This window comes from Carassius gibelio, chromosome A3 (genome assembly GCF_023724105.1).
Source record: "Carassius gibelio isolate Cgi1373 ecotype wild population from Czech Republic chromosome A3, carGib1.2-hapl.c, whole genome shotgun sequence".
NCBI classification, from domain to species: domain Eukaryota; kingdom Metazoa; phylum Chordata; class Actinopteri; order Cypriniformes; family Cyprinidae; genus Carassius; species Carassius gibelio.
Window position 1 is genome coordinate 18,321,889 of NC_068373.1, and position 18,296 is coordinate 18,340,184.

General features: G+C 43.4%; 2 protein-coding genes across 9 annotated transcripts in view; one reads left to right on the forward strand and one right to left on the reverse strand.

Moving 5' to 3' along the window:
* Window positions 1-6,773: 6,773 nt before the first annotated feature.
* LOC127950568 (immediate early response gene 2 protein) lies at window positions 6,774-8,131 on the forward strand. Its single transcript, XM_052547708.1, has one exon. The coding sequence runs from the start codon at window positions 6,893-6,895 to the stop codon at window positions 7,460-7,462; it is 570 nt and encodes a 189-aa protein (XP_052403668.1). The 5' UTR covers window positions 6,774-6,892; the 3' UTR covers window positions 7,463-8,131.
* A 4,287-nt stretch (window positions 8,132-12,418) lies between these two features.
* Window positions 12,419-18,296, reverse strand: part of LOC127950577 (voltage-dependent P/Q-type calcium channel subunit alpha-1A) — an 81,241-nt gene continuing 75,363 nt past the window's right edge. For 4 of the 8 annotated variants that reach the window (XM_052547736.1, XM_052547767.1, XM_052547758.1 and 1 more), the window contains 3 exons: window positions 17,595-17,796; window positions 17,239-17,483; window positions 12,419-15,553 (listed from right to left, as the gene is read on the reverse strand). In XM_052547736.1, the coding sequence (XP_052403696.1) occupies window positions 14,933-15,553; window positions 17,239-17,483; window positions 17,595-17,796 (1,068 nt within the window). In that variant the 3' untranslated portion in view covers window positions 12,419-14,932. Of the gene's footprint in view, window positions 15,554-17,238; window positions 17,487-17,594; window positions 17,797-18,296 lie in introns of all 8 variants that reach the window. The other 4 variants (XM_052547720.1, XM_052547727.1, XM_052547769.1 and 1 more) reach the window with 2 other exon arrangements.

The following is an 18,296-nucleotide window of genomic DNA, read 5'->3' on the forward strand; positions in this document are numbered from 1 at the left end:
TGTGTACTGTGTATATTTATTATTATATGCATCTATATATTTCAGAAAAATTTGTTATTTTTATATATTAAATATATGTATTCATAATATAAATTATATTAAAGTAATTATAGATGTAAATACGTGTAAATATTATCAAAATATATAATGTGTGTATTTAAATTGCAAAGGTTTACTGCAGATAACACCAAAAGACACTATTAAACTGGAGCCGAGTGAACAGATTTTCTCCTACAGCTAGACTCTTACCTCGAAATAACTAATTGTTCTCTTTCCATATTGTTATCAGGCTATTCTGTATTATCATGCAGACCTTAGGTGGTTATTAAGAGCTTTATTGAGACCTAACCACAGAGAAATGTGTGGAGCTTATGCAGCCTTTCTTCAACACAGCCTGCAAACCAGAAACCGAGTCTGAGTGCAATTTTGTTATTTGTTTTATAAAATGTCCTTGAATAGATCCACTGCACCATGTTGTATGAATAAAATAAGTCTATTACCCTATCTTGTCACACATACGACATTAACTCTGTAAATCTATAGTTTCTTTCACCAAAATCTAAACTGAATGTGGACTGAATTCAGAAAAAAAAGAAACGACTTTGGGAAAGCAACATTAATTTTAACAACATCTGGCAAACTGTTCGATAAAATGGTGCTGTCACACGTTTTGCGCGAAAACAGCTGGATCCCACCGTAAATGGGCAGCGGAAGCCAGACGCGCTCTTGTTTGGGAGGTTATTGGTTATGACGAAAGCTTTTGAACCAAATAAGGCAACAGGAAGTAACCCGAACGAGCCACGCATCATGGGTTCCCTATCATAGGTCACTTCGATGCTGCGGTGACGTCACCACGTATGGGAACACCTCCGGTGTGACGAATGTCTGAAGCCCTATACCATCCCGCCAATCCTATTGGCCAAATGGCGCATAGCACCACCCTACGCATGCGCACGCATGATATACCTGGGTGCAGCGCGCCATTTCGCTCAGATTTCATTCCTTCAGGAATAGCGAATCTTCTGTGCCCTATCATCTCGCGTTCTCCAGCGATTTTCTTCGAGCAGTGTTAACTCCTCTTTCGCGGACGCGATGAGTCAACGAAAGGTAAGAGCCGTATATGGGTTTATCACAGGGAGGCACTCATGAGAGATTCGTTTGCAGCCTCTCTCATGTTCTCTCTGTGATAGCCTACGGCTATGGTAAAATAAGAAAAGTATCCGCGCTCTGGAGTCTATTTCTTCAGTCGCCTCGCGTCTAACCCCCACCGTTCGCTTCTGCGGTCGCCGAGGCCCCGCACGAGGTGTTGGTTAGGGGCGATATGTGCGGCTTGACTATGAGTACAGTGATGCACTGGATTTTTCCACTTGCTCGCTCTCCCCTACTCGAGCGCGTTGATCAGAGCAGTTTTGCTTTATACTATGTTGTCTAACCGCAGCTTCTACTCAGAATAGGCTCTGACCTGCATAAGCGGTTCTCTCCCTCCGAGCGGACAGGAGAAACGCGCTTCCCCTTCCTCAGTGTGCTACATGGCGGACTGCTATTATATAGCGATGCCGTTTGACTATCTCTCTAGCCGAACGGATCGCGCCAAACTCCGCCGCGACCTAGTCTCGTCTAGACGTATCGAGTCGTGTCTATTTCGGCAAATTTTATTCTCTTATTACGGTTCTTTACGAGAAGCCTCTCGTTCTTTCCCCACACTCTAACATTGACCGTCTCGCAGCGCAAGCACTTCGAGCGTCACTGAACTGAGCTGTTATTTGAGCGCCCCTCAGACACTGCACAATTCAGTCTTCAGAGTTTGAGGGACGGCACAAGAGACTGGCGAATTTGGCCAGTTTATGACGGCTCACACAGCTGCCGCGTTCTCGCTAGCGGCGTGGCCCTATGTTTATCTTGTTGGATTAAATCCTGCCGTGGACACGCTTCAGGATTATACACAACGAAACACAGCGAGTTTGACGCATGCATTTCCTTCTATGTTTGCCGGGGTCTGCGCCCTCCACTGAAGAGTGCTGTTGGACTGCTAATGCACATCCAACCCTCTCACTGCAGTCCCCACGCTCTAACATTGACTGTCTCGCAGCACAAGCACTTCGAGCGTCACTGAACTGAGCTGTTATTTGAGCGCCCCCTCAGACACTCTGCACTATTCAGCCTTCAGAGTCTGAGGGACGCCACAAGAGGCTGGCAAATATGGCCAGTTATGACGGCTCACACAGCTGCCGCGTTCTCGCTAGCGGCGTGGCCTATGTTTTCTTGTTGGATTAAATCCTGCCGTGAACACGCTTCAGGATTATATACAACGAAACGCAGCGAGTTTGACGCATGCGCTTTACTTCATGTTTGCCAGGGTCTGTGCCCTCCACTAGAGAGTGCTGTTGGACTGCTAATGCACATCCAACCCTTTCACTGCAGTCCCCACGCTCTAACATTGACTGTCTCGCAGCAAAGGCACCTCGAGCATCATTGGATTGAGCTATCATTTGAGCGCCCCCTCAGACACTCTGCACAATCCAGCCTTCAGAGACTGAGGGACGCCACGAGAGACTGGCGAATATGGCCAGTTATGACGGCTCACACAGCTGCCGCGTTCTCGCTAGCGGCGTGGCCTAATGTTATCTTGTTGGATTAAATCCTGCCGTGAACACGCTTCAGGATTATACACAACGAAACGCGGCGAGTTTGACGCTTGCGCTTTCCTTCTATGTTTGCCAGGGTCTGTGCCCTCCACTAGAGAGTGCTGTTGGACTGCTAATGCACATCCAACCCTCTCACTGCAGTCCCCACGCTCTAACATTGACTGTCTCGCAGCAAAGCCACCTCGAGCATCATTGGATTGAGCTATCATTTGAGCGCCCCCTCAGACACTCTGCACAATCCAGCCTTCAGAGTTTGAGGGACGGCACAAAAGGCTGGCAGAGATGGCCAGTTTATGACTGCTCATACAGCCGCCACGTTCTCGCAATGGCGACGTGGCCCGAATTTTATCTTGGTGAATTTAATCCTGCCGTGGATACGCTTCAGGATTATACACAACGAAACGCAGCAAGTTTACGCATGCGCTTTACTTCATGTTCGCCAGGGACTGTGCCCTCCACTAGAGAGTGCTGTTGGACCGCTAATGCGCATCCAACACTCTCACTGCAGTCCCTACGCTCTAACATTGACTGTCTCGCAGCAAACAGCGCTTCGAGCAGCATTGGATCGGGCTGTAACGCCAGGCGTAAATAATAAATAATAATCCCTCAGACACTGCGCAATCCAGCTTTCAGATCTTGAGGGGCGATTCAAGGGTCTTACACAGAAAAACGACCCGTTTATGACGGCTCGCACAGCCGCCGTTTTAGTTAGCGGCAGAGCCTGATGTTCAATTCGTTGGTCTAATTCCTGCCGTGGACACGTTCAGGAATATACACAACGGGACGCAATAGCTCTTATGCATACACTTCCCCTGTGCACGAATGCCGCAGGCTTTTCCGTGCACGGACATTATGTGTATGACAGCGTTGCAGAAAGCGGAAATTTGAGACTGCTAGTATCGTTTTGGGTCGCGTGGAACGCTTGCCCGGCATTTCTCAATGGGTGTTACGCACAATTGTCACGGATACACCAATTCGTTTTTTAGAGGCCCGCCTCTTTCCGCTGAATTCTTTCCACGGTGGTAGACTGATGGTAATAGCAGTGTTGTGACAGGAGATGTCAACTCTGCTGAGCAAAGGGGCTATAGAAGTCGTAGACCCCGTACTTCTCAATGCATGGATGTAGCTCTGGCCCCGTTGCGGCTCCAGGGCGTCCGTCTGTTAACCACTTGGACGATTGGCAGCGGCATTCCCCGTAATTTGTCTGGGGTTACTTCACATGCGCCCTTTTCAGTGGAAAAGTGGGCGGAAAGACGAAATATTTCACCCCGTTGTCTTCCGCATCCGACGATTTCGGTGACACGGAGTTGTGTGATGTCATTAAAGCTATGGATGCCAACCGAGTTTCTCCTACCGGGGTTCGGCTGGGGATTTGAGCTTTCCCAGAGACCGTCACGACGGATGCGTTTTTGACCGGTTGGGGAGCTGTTTGTCAAGGGCTACCAGCCCATGGAGTGTGGACAGCTGCACAACGCAGTTGGTATATAAACCGGTTGGAATTACTGGCAGTTTTCTGGCTCTCCAGTAATTCGCGAATCTGCTGATCGGCCGTCTTGTGCTGCTCAGATCAGACAACACAGCGTTTGTCTCATACCTGAATCATTAGGAAGGATTACGCTCTCGCCCCCTGTGCAGGCTGGCGAGACATGTTCTTCTCTGGTCTCAGAGAAAATTTCTGTCGATCCGAGTTGTTCATGTCCCCGGACGTTTGAACTTCGGAGCAGATATGCTATCCAGACGGGCTCTGGAACAGGGAGAATGGAGATTACACCTCCAGACGGTGAATCTTTTATGGCGGATATTCGGCAAGCGAAAGTGGATTTATTCGCGTCAAACATGACTACGCATTGCCCGCTATGGTTCTCCCTATGCCCCCCATCGCCCCTGGGCGTGGATGCATTAGCTCACAGCTGGCCCACGACCAGTCTGTATGCTCTTCCTCCGATTCGTTTGATCCCAGCGGTATTATGCAGAATACGGTGGGACAGAGTGGATCAGCTGCTGCTGGTGGCTCCGCGATGGCACACGCAGCCGTGGTTTGCGGATCTGATCAGTCTGCTAGCGGGCTCTCCTTGGAGATTCCCCTCAGACAGGATTTATTATCTCAAGCACAGGGGCTGATTTGGCACCCGAGGCCGGATCTGTGGAAACTGTGGGCGTGGCCACTGAGCGGAGTGCATTAGTATGTCCCAGTCTTTCTGTTGAAACCACTGAGACTATATTGAATTCTAGAGCAGCTTCTACGAGACGCTTATATGCTTTCAAGTGGAGACTGATTACAGCCTGGTGTGGCAATCGTAATGTGGATCCAGTTTACTGCCCAGTGGCTTCAGTGCTGGAGTTCCTCCAGGATTGTTTTTCGGATGGCGTAACACCAGCCACTTTTAGGTTTACGTGGCAGCCATTTCAGCTTACCACGAATACATAGGCGGTGCCTCTATGAGGCGTCATCCACTAGTTTCTCGTTTCGTACAGCGTGCGCGACGGCTGAGGCCTTTCCGCCCTGTGCGAGTTCCTTCATGGGGTTTATCCATTGTGTTGCTAGGTTTATCAGGGCATCCGTTTGAGCCCTTGGAGACCTTATCGGATAAATTCTTGACACTGAAGACACTTCTTCTCATGGCTTTATCCTCCCTCAAGAGAGTTGGGGATTTACAGGCTCTTTCTGTTTCACCCTCATGCATGGAATTTGCACCGGGCTCTGTGAAGGTGCTGCTGCGGCCCAGGCCTAACTATGTTCCTAAGGTCGCATCTAACCTCTTTCGCTTTCAGCAAGTGTTCCTGGAAGCTTTTTCACCTGCTGAGGCTGGATCAGAAGATCTAAGTCTTTGCCCTGTGAGAGCTTAAAGACTTATGTGGATCGTACAGCCCCTTGGCGTGAATCTGACCAGCTGTTTGTCTGTCTTGGACATAAAAGTAGGGCCATGCGGTTCCGAAACAGCGCATGTCCCATTGGCTGGTGGAGGCAATTTCTTTGGCCTATGAGGCGCGCGGACTCGCTTCGCCCTTGGGAATTAAGGCTCATTCCACTTGAGCTGTGGCTTCTTCTCAAGCTTTTCTCAGTGGATCTTCTATGGATGATATCTGTGCTGCGGCAGGATGGTCCTCACCGAGCACTTTTATCAAGTCCTACAGTCTGGATGTGAGGATGGCTCCTGGCTCCCGGGTTCTCTCCGCTTGAGCAGATGCTTCCTCGGATCTCAGTTATCAGGTACGTCAGGCGTTTTGGTATATCGTTCCCATACGTGGTGACGTCACCGCAGCATCGAAGTGACCTATGATAGGGAACATCTCGGTTACGTATGTAACCTTGGTTCCCTGAATAGGGAACGAGATGCTGCGGTTCTGGCCGTTCCGTACCTTGATAACTTCTTCATCTTCAGTCATGAAATCTGAGCGAAATGGCGCGCTGCACCCAGGTATATCATGCGTGCGCATGCGTAGGGTGGTGCTATGCGCCATTTGGCCAATAGGATTGGCGGGATGGTATAGGGCTTCAGACATTCGTCACACCGGAGGTGTTCCCATACGTGGTGACGTCACCGCAGCATCTCGTTCCCTATTCAGGGAACCAAGGTTACATACGTAACCGAGATGTTTTCCACTGAGAGGACCAACTAGCGGATGTTCCTTATATGGGCATAAGCTAACAATATCCGTGGGAATTAAAGTGTCTATTAACCCAGGCTAAAAGAGAAAAAAGGACAAAATCTTTGTCATTGTGTTGAGTAATAATATAATATAATATAATATAATAAAAAAAATCAAAATAAAATGGCTTTGTGTCAGCTAAGATATAATATAACACATTTTCATTAAAAATGACATTATTCAAAATAAATTTAACTAATTAAACAACAATAATAGTAGACTATTTTATTACATTGACGTTGGATTACTTCAGTTTCACCATATTTAAAAGGTCATTGTTCGCCTAGTGACAGCAAATTGATGACTAATTTAGTAACTAATCATTAAAAAAAATCCTCTGACAGATAACATCGGTAAAAGAATGACACACATTCTGACTTACTCCCCCAAACATGAGCCGCAAGTCATGGGCGGAGCCCGGGTGTCAATCACAACCGCATACGTCACCAAAACTATATAAAGCCCGCTGTCTTTACGCTGAGGTTTACTTCGGTGAATGAAACGACAGTGAAAGGAAACTGAGCTCAGGGGGAATTACCTAAACAGTGTTTGTATATTTAAAGAGAGAATCAAAGTTAATTGGACAATTAAGAACAATGGATATCACAGCGGAGGCCAAGCAGATTATGGTCCAGGCGTTGAGTAAAATCTACAGCTCGCGCACCCAGCGCGGTGGACTCCGGCTCCACCGGAGCCTGTTGCTGACGCTCGTCATGAGATCTGCAAGGGACATGTATCACTCTGCCCGACTGACAAGCGAGGAAAAGGGGCATTCTGACACATACGGTGTGACGGAGAGCACATCACAAGCACAAGAGCCCATGGACACAACGAGCGCCACGACAGAAGCTCTGCGCTCGGCAGAGACACAAGCTACCGAGGATGAGCAAAGGTCCAGACTCGAGGGTCATTCACATGCACCCGAGCCTGCAGGACTCACAGTGGACAAAGAAAACTACAATCCAACCAAACTGGACCGTCACTCTAGAAAGCGACGGAGCAAAACAGCCACAGATCCCGACTTCCTGCCGTGCAAAAAAGCCAAGCTGGAGTTCGTGGAGGTCAGAGGAATTCTTCAGGCAACCCAGAACAATCCCGCCATCTGCGGTAGATCAATGGACTCACTGTCACTCGTGCCTATGCCAAGAACTATTGTCACGTTTTGACAAGAATAACCGCAATGGCACATCAAAGTCGGCAAAGTCAACTTTGCGCACTATTGAGGGAAGCGTATGCTATTGTGGCGCACATCTACTACCGAGTTTCTGCTGTAGTACTCAGGGCACTTGACTGAGGTGGAGAAGTCAGTGGGTGACTACTCAGTGGAACAATGTGACAGCTGATTGCTCATCGGAGAGCGGCTTGTTTTGGAAATGTATAATGGTGCTTGTTCAAGCTACCGTGTTTCTCTGATTCAGGACATGACGCGGTACTATCATTTCTACGAGAAGTGTGATTGAGAGAACCTCATCGGATATCCACATGAACTTTATTATCTATTTATTTATTGGCCGAGAATGGTTTCTGATTGTTCTATGTGTGGATTCAGACTGTATTCGTCTAAAGTCCTGTCAGGATTGCCATACGGGGGTTTTTTATTTTATTTTGAGGTCTTCTTGCTGGAAAATCCAAATTAAGTTGTTTTTAGGAATATTGTAGCTGGTTTCACACTGGTCCAAGCTGGTAGAAAGCAAACTACTGTAGCTGGTCAGCCAGATAATGAGCAGGGATTTTCCAGCAGGTCGACATGACATAAGCTAGAACAAACAAACATCATGATGTTATGGTGTAAATCTACCTCACTTTTGTACAATAAAAGATTCTCAAAAATCTAACTTTTGTGTGTGACGCATTTTTGAGACCGGTTTATCTGGGAAATGAAATGCCTGAGTCAGCTAGGCTTGTGTGTAGTTGTACAAGCTCAGTTGAGGGTTTTTTTTTTTTTTTTTTGCTGTGCGCGGTCACGTGACCGGAGGCGCGGATGGCTCGCAGGCATGAGGTGTTCGCGGAAGGCAGGATGCGGTGAACACATCAGGCCGGATGATCGCTGCCGTCTCTTTTCACACTCCCACTTCTTTTCAGCCCCCATATCCGGTTCAGGATATGGGTGAACAAAAGAATACAAGCAGTAAAACGTTTAACCAATTCACAGGTTATTAATGGGCCATTAGCAAGTGCAGTTAAACCCAAACTTAACGCTTCTTTTGTTAGCCACTGTCATTATTCATATTGTATTTCCATATTTATCTTAGTATATGTACATTTGTGAGTCTGTGTTCAACCAACCTTACGTCACAATGCTTCCTGATCCAAACTGCACTGAGCGAAAAATGGTTAACGTTACGAACAATTTTCAGGGGTTAAAGTCTGTTGAAGTTCTTCGCTTGCATCCAACATTAGGCTATCTTGTGACGCATAGAAATGCAATTATCAAGTAATATATCGGTTTAAAAGCCGAATATATATTAATCTAAAGATTTGAAGTGATTACAGCTTTATTTTTCGCGAACAGTCGACGCTGGAGAAGCGTAGTTGCTATGGCTACCCTCGCGGATTTGTAACGTAACATCGTTACTATATAAGGCAATTCACCATATATATATATATATATATATATATATATATATATATATATATATATATATATATATATGTAGGCTATGCAGATTTTCTACAATAAAATCTTGTTTTAAAAAAGACCTTACTAGCACTGTAGCGCTATTTTAACAAACAATGTTAATTAGATGGGGCAAATACTTGTAATGGATATATCAATCTGCGTTTGAACCGTTTGTATATTTGTTGTTGACGCAACAGATCATGGCCCATGTTGGAAGGGGTGAGGGAGCAGGCGCGAGAGAGGAATGTGCGAGTGAGCGGAAGGAGGTATTAATAGACCAGAGGAAGGACAGCACCCTTCACACATCCGCACATCTGGCCGACAGCAGACAGTCGAGGGGGAGGGGAGGGGAGCTACTGAATGCCTGTGTGGCCCATCGATTGTCCTGCTAACGGAATGTGTCTCCCCGCCCTTCCCTTTTGGAGTCTGAAACCTGAGCCTGAAACCAGTGTCTGATACCTCAGAGGAATGCACCGTTAGCTCCTGCAATCTACTGACCAAACGACTTTACAACACTCGGATCAGCAATAGAACATATTCAGAAAAGGACAGAGCAAGGGTAGAAAGAAAAGGGACAAGCTTATCTTTTTTACCATGCCATCCGATTTAACTTGTGATATAGTGAAGGGTTACGTTATTTCGCCGCAAAATGAAAATTCTGTCAACATTTTCTCTCCCTCATGATGTTCTAAACCTATGACTTTATTTGGAAGCGTTTCTGCTACAGAATATAAACAATAAAAAAGGTAATCGTGGATTTTTATCTCACATTTTAGCCTTTGTTTCTCGCAATTATAAGTTAATATATTTTTTTCCTATCAATTCTGGAAAAAAAATACAGTAAATTACCTTATATATAGCTATTTATATATTTTTTATTCCATGGTGGCAAAAACTGAATTGTGTAAACTCAAAGTTCTGAATTTATGTCCGGTAATTTATTTCTTTGAAATTGTGAGATGAAAAATCACAATTACCTTTTTTATTCAATATTATTATTTATTCAAAATTATTATATGAGTGACATACAGCCAAGTACGGTGACCCATACTCAGAATTTGTGCTCTGCATTCAACCGATCTAAAGTGCACACACACAAACAGCAGTGGGCAGACATTTATGCTGCGGTGCCAGGGGAGCAGTTGGGGCCTTGCTCAAGGGACACATCATTCGTAGTAGTTTGGCGGCCTGAGACTCGAACTTTGTATAATGACATTGGTATGACACAGGTATTACAAGGAGAGGGAGACTTATGAGGACATAACCCATGTCCCCATTTTTCAAAACGCTTATAAACCATACAGAATTTTTTTTAATTTTTTCCCCTGTGTGTTGTTGTCTCTGTGTACTGGAAGCTTATGTCACTTAAACAAATTCCTTTTATGCACAAGCATACTTGGCAATAAATCTCTTTCTGATTCTGAATGAGTTTTTTTTTTTTTTTTTTTTTTTTTTGAGAAAGCAAAAACGCACAAAGTTTCCTGTGAGGGTTAGGGTTAGGTGTAAGGTTGGTGTAGGGCCATAGAATATACAGTTTGTATGTGTGTGTGTGTGTGTGTATGCATGTATATGCACACACAATATAATTTTTTTTATAGATTTGGAATGATGTATGGATGAGTAAATAATAACAATTATTTTTTTCCCCTCTTTGCATTTGATTTCCTTGTTACCACTTAAGCTTACAAGATGCTTTTTGGACCAATCTGTGAAATTTTATACAAACTATTGAAAACGCATGTTGCTCAAAGAAGGAAAATAGAAGACATGTCTAAGACTTTGGGGGCCAACTTGGTGCTTTTCAAATATTTGCCAACAGTGTGTGGGCATCTAACTGACAGCAGCACCATGAATGGAAAGTGTTCAGTCCTGCTCAGAGCACTTTCTACACACCATACTGCATTAAAGCAAGACACTTGATCTCTGAAGCTCTGGAGGTTTCCTAAGACTACTCCCATGGTCTTGTTGTGTCAGACGAGGCTGAAACAGAGAACAAGAGTAAATGCTCTGTGTGCTCGGAATCATGCCTCATTTTGCCAAATGCACATTCTTCTGGAATTGTGAAAGAATCAGAAATTTAAAACCATAGTGCTAGCAGGGGTTTAGAAACTAAACACCAAGAGAGCTTTGTGCACATTCCAGGTCTGAATCAAAAACAGCAAGGATTTTCTTCTTGACTCTTTTATTTATTTATTTTTTTGTGTGACAGTAGTCATACTGATGTGCCCTGAACATAGTGTTGAAGTGTCTCTCCTTCTAGTTGGCAGAAAAAAACAGCTAGAAACAGAAAGAAACAAACAACTTTCAAATTGCACCAAAGTGGTTTTCCTCCAAAGAATATGCTGTTGTTATATTATTTTTTGTTTTGTTTTAAAAATAGAGCATAAAGGAATATATTACTTTTAAAAAAGATTTATCTGTACTTGTGTTTTTTTTTTTCTTCTACAAAACATTTTTTTTCTTTTTTAATTCCTGCAGTTAACTTATTATAAAATGCTGTGGCATGCACATTGCACATGCAGTTCTCGAGGTAAAAGCTTCTCTCTATTTTTTTCTCACAAAAACTTGCTTATTTTTAGTTAATTATTTTTACAGTGCGACTCCCACATCAGCATTGTATTTTTAATTGTCACTTGTTTTGCCAAACATGAACTGAAGTTGTTAGTAATGATTAATTATGACAGACAATGAGAAATGTCAATGTCCTATTCACACTAACGCTTGTTTTTTCTCTCACAGCCACACACACATCGAGAAGTTGAGAGAGCATCATGCATGTTCTTTGTCAAATTTTGTCCAACACATCATCATGGACCCGATCACAAAAATATACACACACCATTCACAAACATATAGACACAACATTTCACATGATTTCCTTCTTGCAACTCAAAACAGGTTTGTATTGCATATATAGATATTCTCCTTATAAACTAAAGCCTTGAGAAGTTAAATGTCTGTTGTGGATAAAATAAATCAAGAGAAAGAGACTGCTTGACTGCAATCTGACACATTGCAGCTGTATAAATGTGTAAAAATGGGATGTGTGGTCTAAATAACAGTGAATAAGGCACTGATTATCTCAGTAATGCATTCCTAAGAATGCAGTTCTCAAAGAAACAATAACAACAAAACTAATAATGCTCAACTAGCAAGGGGAGACATGAAACTTTGATCCTGTATCTAATGTTTACATCCTCAAGGACAATATACTCACCAGTTGTGGGCACACTTAAACACAGTCTCAAAGGAGAGCCACAAACTTACCAGTTTCATCAGTAATGCTACATACAGGACTCACTCAAGTGGGATTGTGTGTGATAATATGTTAGTAAATGCTACATACATTGTCTAATTTGCACATGCTGCAAAGTTGGACTCTTACGGCAGCAGTCTGTATATGCAGAGTCATTCAACAGAGGATTCTGCCTCATAAAGAAGACTGAGATGACGATTGGTAGTATGGGCCGAAGAGACACAAAGATCAGTGGGACACAAGAGACAAGTTTTGGCAGAAAAGGCCTGGTCATTGTTTCACCCATGCAATTTGATTGGCTGTGTTACATGTTCCTGTGCAGTTTGATTGGCTGTGTTACATTTCCTGAACACAGAACCGTGCACCATCGGTGACAGACACAAAGTACTTCTTTCAGTGTACAGGTCATTGACATAAACACATGGAACAGAAAAAGGTGAGACTGACAAGAGCCAGAGCCACTGGCTGCAGAACAATGTGGATCACAGCGCCATCTGCTGCTCGAGTAGAGGTAGTGGAGCTCAGTTCCTTTCTCACCATTAGCTTACTTTAAAATGTCTTGGGGGGTACTTTTTAGGTTAGTTAAAGCAGTGGTTCTCAACCTTTTTGACATCAAGCTGCTTGTTTTGTAACTTTATTTATTGTTTTAAATTAAGATTTATTCTGTGATTGATTGCTAATCTTAACAATTAATTTAATAATTTGTCATCTTTTTTTTTTTCTTTTTTTTGCTTAGGACCCCTAGTTGAGAACCACTGGTTTAAAAGTTAAACAACAATCGTTCTAAATAGATCATTGATTTTTTTTTTTAAACATCCTTTAAAATAAATATTATTACTGAAAGTATGGATAAAAAAACGTGCGCATTTTATGCCAAACGAATTAATCCTTGTTTACTTAGCTAATATCTAAATGCTCTTTAAAGATTTACATAACATGTTTGTATCAATATGGTCGATAACTAGTCAGCTCTTTCTCTGCTTTCTTTTTTCCCTTCTTGATAAAAAGTGTTCACAGTTACAGAGACTCGAGATCAGATGCATGCTTCAAACTCTCATTAATGCTCAATGATATGGCTGAGAAACTGTTTCCATGGAAACATCCGAAGTTGTCGAACTAACGAGGACGTCGACTGAAGGTCAGATGGGTTTCTGTCATGGCCCATAACGGATCACTATCACGGAGCTCCACACACCATCTACACAAAACTCACATGAAATGGCAATACAAAGAGCAGCTGAGTCACATACAAAAACAGGTAGAAAACCAAATTAAAATCATCATCATCATCATCACCATCATCATCAATTATGTAATTATCTTTATACACACATTATCATCATTATCAACATGAAATCATATGTAAAGATGGAGAGGTTCTCTCTCTCTCTCTCTCTCTTTTCTACCCCCTCATCTCTTTGTCTCTGTATTTACTCTGGAAGACTGGAAGAGGCCGTTTACGGCGGTGTAAGGGAAAAGAATCACATGTGTCCTTTGCCTGTTATATGTTTATGTGCTACTATATCTGCATTTTGGTAAAGGTGAGCAAATCATCTACACACTGACAGAGGAATGTAAATAAAAAGGTTATAAAACAAAATAATTGTGCTATCCATTTATTTTTGATTCGCAATCATTATTGAATGTGGCCTTTGGCACCAAATCTGGTATAAAACATTGCGAACATCTCTCTGGTCACCCATTTACTTACATTAGCAATGGCTTCTTCTCCCCCTTCCTCCTTCAGGAGAGAGGGATCTCAGAGAGTCGTTAGAGAGAGAGAGAGAGAGAGAGAGAGAACGTCACGGACATGACAAAAGAGCCAAGGAACTGATCCCCCGTTTTATCCAACATTTCTTTATGTATTTGTTTTTTTTTTTTTACTTTTTTTTCATTATTATTATTATTACTTTTTTAATCATGCAGAATTTCCAAGGAATGTATTTTCTGGGAGTTCAAACAAAGCTGGGCAGTGCAACAGAAGATTCAAACTCCAGTGTTTCCAATGAGAAGCAGAAGACGAAGTCGTAGAAGAAGAAAGAGTGAGGAGCTTTTCATTTTTTTTTTCTCTCCTATTATTATTTTTTGTGATTCTTCTTTCTTGCGCTTAGGGGTCTGGAGTGCAGGGTGGGCTTTCCTATTTTAGTTCAGGTGAGTTCACCTCCGCCCATCTCCAACTTCCACCCACAATTTACCCACATGGACAAATGCCTCCCCCTCACCGGGATAATTAACAACAGTAAACACAGATGATAAAACTCATCGATATTTCCCAGCATCTGGACTGATTTTTGCAATAAACGAATCTCCAGTCAAGTTCTGTGAAATAAAAAGTGATCCACCTTCTTTTTTTTTTTTTTAAGAGTGCTAGAGTTTCTAGCGTCTCATATCCGGAGGGACTGCGTGAAATTTCCTGGGAAACAAAGTTCAGAGATTCCTCCTCCTTATCAAAACAATTTTTGTATTCTTCTGAAAAGGCTAAGAAGAGAATTTCATATTCAGAAGTCTTTATATTCACTGTTAGCAGACCACTGTTTCAGGGAAACACTCAGCAGCAGAGGAATCGGAAAAGAAACGAGAAATAGAAAGAAACAAATCATGCCTAGATTTCCTCTGTGGACATTCAGCGCACTGCCTAGTGTTTCCCCGGACAGACTGGCAAGTCCGGTGAGAGTATTGTTTCACCGTGACCCTGCGTTCTGCATGGTGGCAGTCCGTTCCAGAGAGCGTGGAAAGACTCACCCCTCCCCGTCCCAGAGGCTAGCACCAGTCATCCTCATCAGTCTCACTGTAGGGTTCATGGAGGCCCTTCCTGGGCCCTCTGGGATGAGGAGGCTTATGAGTTCCCTGGTGGTTGGGGGTGTGGTGGTGGGGAGGGGGCGATGATGAACGGTATCCGTTTGGCATGCGCCGCGGATTTGGCTGGCCATGAGGCGGGGTGCTGTGGCGTGAAGTCCTGGGGGAATGTGGGTGAGGGTTACCCTGCACAGGGCTTTGTTCATAGGATGGAGGCTTGTGGTGATTGAACTCATAGTCTTGGTCATCGTAGAAACCGTCACCCTCCACACTCTCCGCAGGGCTGGGGCCCCAGTGCGCATGACGGGAGGAGTGAGGAGAGCCATGGTTTGGGGGCGATGGATGGTGGTGAGGGGGAAGCGGGGGCTCTGGACCGGGCGGGCTAAACCGACGGGAAGTCGGAGCTGGGAGTCGGTTTTGTTGGCCCGGAGGGGGAGTGCCACCAATGGGCTTACGGACCACGGGAGAGTAGGTGACGTGGGGTCGGGGTGTAGCGGGGGTTTGGGGTAGCTGACGCCGGCCGCGGCGGGGCGTGCTGGTCCCAGAGGTGGAGGGGACTGGACTGCCACTTACTGAACTACTGCCCTACATGAAAATGGAACAAGGCAAATAAAACAGAACCACAAAATTAACCACACAACAAGAAGAAAGACAGTAGGAGATGAAACGTCCACCACAGTCAGAGAGGAAAGAGCGCAGTCATGAGAGAGAAAGAGATACAGGAATGAGAGACATTGAAAAGCAGTAAGAGCAAAACGACCGATGCAGACAGCCATAAAATAAACAACCAAATGTAAAGCAACATATCACAGGGAAAAGAGAGGACACAAGAAAGAAAAAACAACAAAAAGAATTGAAGAATTGAATTCTGTTTTCGGTGAAAATAACTTGATCTTGACAAAATTAGCCTGGGTATTGTCAATACAAATGAAACTGAAATAGTTAATTTAGACTGGTCACATTATTTTTGGTCCTGACTAGCACAATATTGTTGAAAATAATATTGTCACAATACAAATAAACAGCACAAATTACCAACGACAGATATAAAAACGTTTAGTTAAACATCCTGTTTTAATACAAGAAACAGATGGGTTCTCTGCAAAAATCCTTTCACTTTTCACTATCAGTATTTTCATTTTGTTTTTCAGTAAAAATACCAAACATCCTTAAAACAAGATTTACTTGAGAGGCAACAAGAGTTTTAAAGAGAGGCAACAAATAAATAATTCTAACCTCTAACTTCTGAATGGTAGTGCATATGCAATCTACAGAACCTACAGGAAATAAGTTTTTTTTTCTTTTCTTGTCTACTTTAACAATGTTTGACTAATGTTTATTACAAAAAAAAAAATTGATAAGTTAAAGGTACAGGTTGTAGGACCTGCCACTAGAGGGCGCACTAACAAAACAATAACAATCGCGTGGTTTGATGACGCTAAGGAGGAGCGTGGAATGATGGGATTTGTTGTCTTATACCCAACCGCTGACGGCCATCTATCAGACGGAAAGATAAATCACGGATTTAACCGATGCAAAGACACGATCAGACTATGGATCAGATGCGTCCTCGCGCATGTCTAGAGACACGATGCCCCGCGTTTGCTGTGTATGCCCCATAATACTAATTTGGTTGACCATTACAATAGCATATGTTTTCTGTAAAGATACGAATCAAAGCAACTCACCTGTCGAGTAAAACATAAGTGAGATCGGCGGCAGACGATAAACCAGCGGCAGATGGTAAACAGTATTTATGTGCCATAAATAAGTAACACAATCCACCATTAAACATGCCAGAAGAAGTAAATAAGGAACTGCTTGAAGCAAGCTAGTGGTTTGCTGGACGCTAGTCACTACTTCCGCATTTGTCCATGACACTGTTGTCATGTGGTTTCTACGTCAGTAAAGGTGGTAACAAAGGGTAACTAACGTCACTGACAGGCGACTGCACTGCTCCTTGTCACTGTTTAGAATGGTAATTTTCTCATGATTTACAAGTAGTTGAAAACATTAGAAATATTGTTAGTAATCAGCTAGACAAAATATATAATACTAGCCTAGAGGTTTTTTGGATATTTTACTGGAAATATCTTACAAATTGTACCTTTAAGAACAATATACCTATGATTAATATTTTAAATAATTTGACTAAATAAATATAACTTTTTTTGTAATGGGTGTTTGGATAATTTTACTGGACAATACTAAAGATTTAAAAAAAAGATTTTTAATGTGTCTGATATGTTCATTATGAAGGAATCGCCCACCTGTCTGTGTGTCAGGCACTCTCTGCCCTCACTCGGTGAGCGGGACCAGCGGCGGTCTCTCTCTCTAGACTGTCTGTGGCCATAGTCCCCTCGTTCTCGCTCATGTCCATAGTGCTCCTTATCTAGAGAACCGTTGTGGTGATGGTGATGATGGTGGTGCTTGCGGTCTTTGGCCCGGCCCCGGTCCCTCTCCGTGGATGGCAGGTCTCCCGACTGTGTGGTGGTGCTGAGGTCAGTGCCAAGACCTGCTGGGCCACAGCCAGACAGAGAAAAAAGGTCATTACTATTAGCTCTCCCATCTCTTAAAAAGAGAAAATGCCATCAATACCATTATTTGACATGTTTTTGTGTCTGACCTGTGTCAGCATCAGTGTAGCGGCTCAGGGAACGCTCAGACGCACGGTGATTGCGGTCTCGGTGGCGATGCCCATGTCTGTGTCCCTCTTCTGGGATAACCCTGTCCATGGCATAGTCCTCACCCCGCACTGAGCGGCCTTGACGCCCATGCCCCAAAGATGAAACTGAACGCTTCATCAGACTGTTATCAGTGATAGTCTGCTGAGAGAGCCGGCACAGGAGAGACAGAGAGAAAGAGGTAGGCAGAGAAAAGAAAAGGGAGCGAAGGAAGAGAGAGGATTCTGTTTATTGGAAATTAATGGGTCTAGAAGATTTGAGAAGGGATATTCATTTCCGTAGCATTTCTTAATGGCAGGCAAATGGTCGTGTGAATGTACGGCCCTGTTTGCTCCTGGTATTAACATCTGTCTTTAGTGATCCATCAGAAGCGGACAGCTGAGGCCACCCATGTCCCTATTTGAGGGAAAGCTCTCTGATTTTGTCACTGTAACTTACAATAATGTTCAAATGTTTGAGGTCAGTACTATTAAAAAAAAATAAAAAATCATGTCACACTGACGACTGGAGTAATGATGCTAAACATCCAGCTTTGCCATCACAGGATATCTTACAGTTTTCAATATATTAAATAAGAATAAAAAATATATATTTATTTTAAATTGTAATATTTCACAATACTGCTTTAACATTTTTATCAAATA

Excerpts from the sequence above, each read along its gene's own strand:
- LOC127950568 (XM_052547708.1), top strand. The coding sequence starts at position 6,893 with ATGGATATCACAGCGGAGGCCAAGCAGATTATGGTCCAGGCGTTGAGT.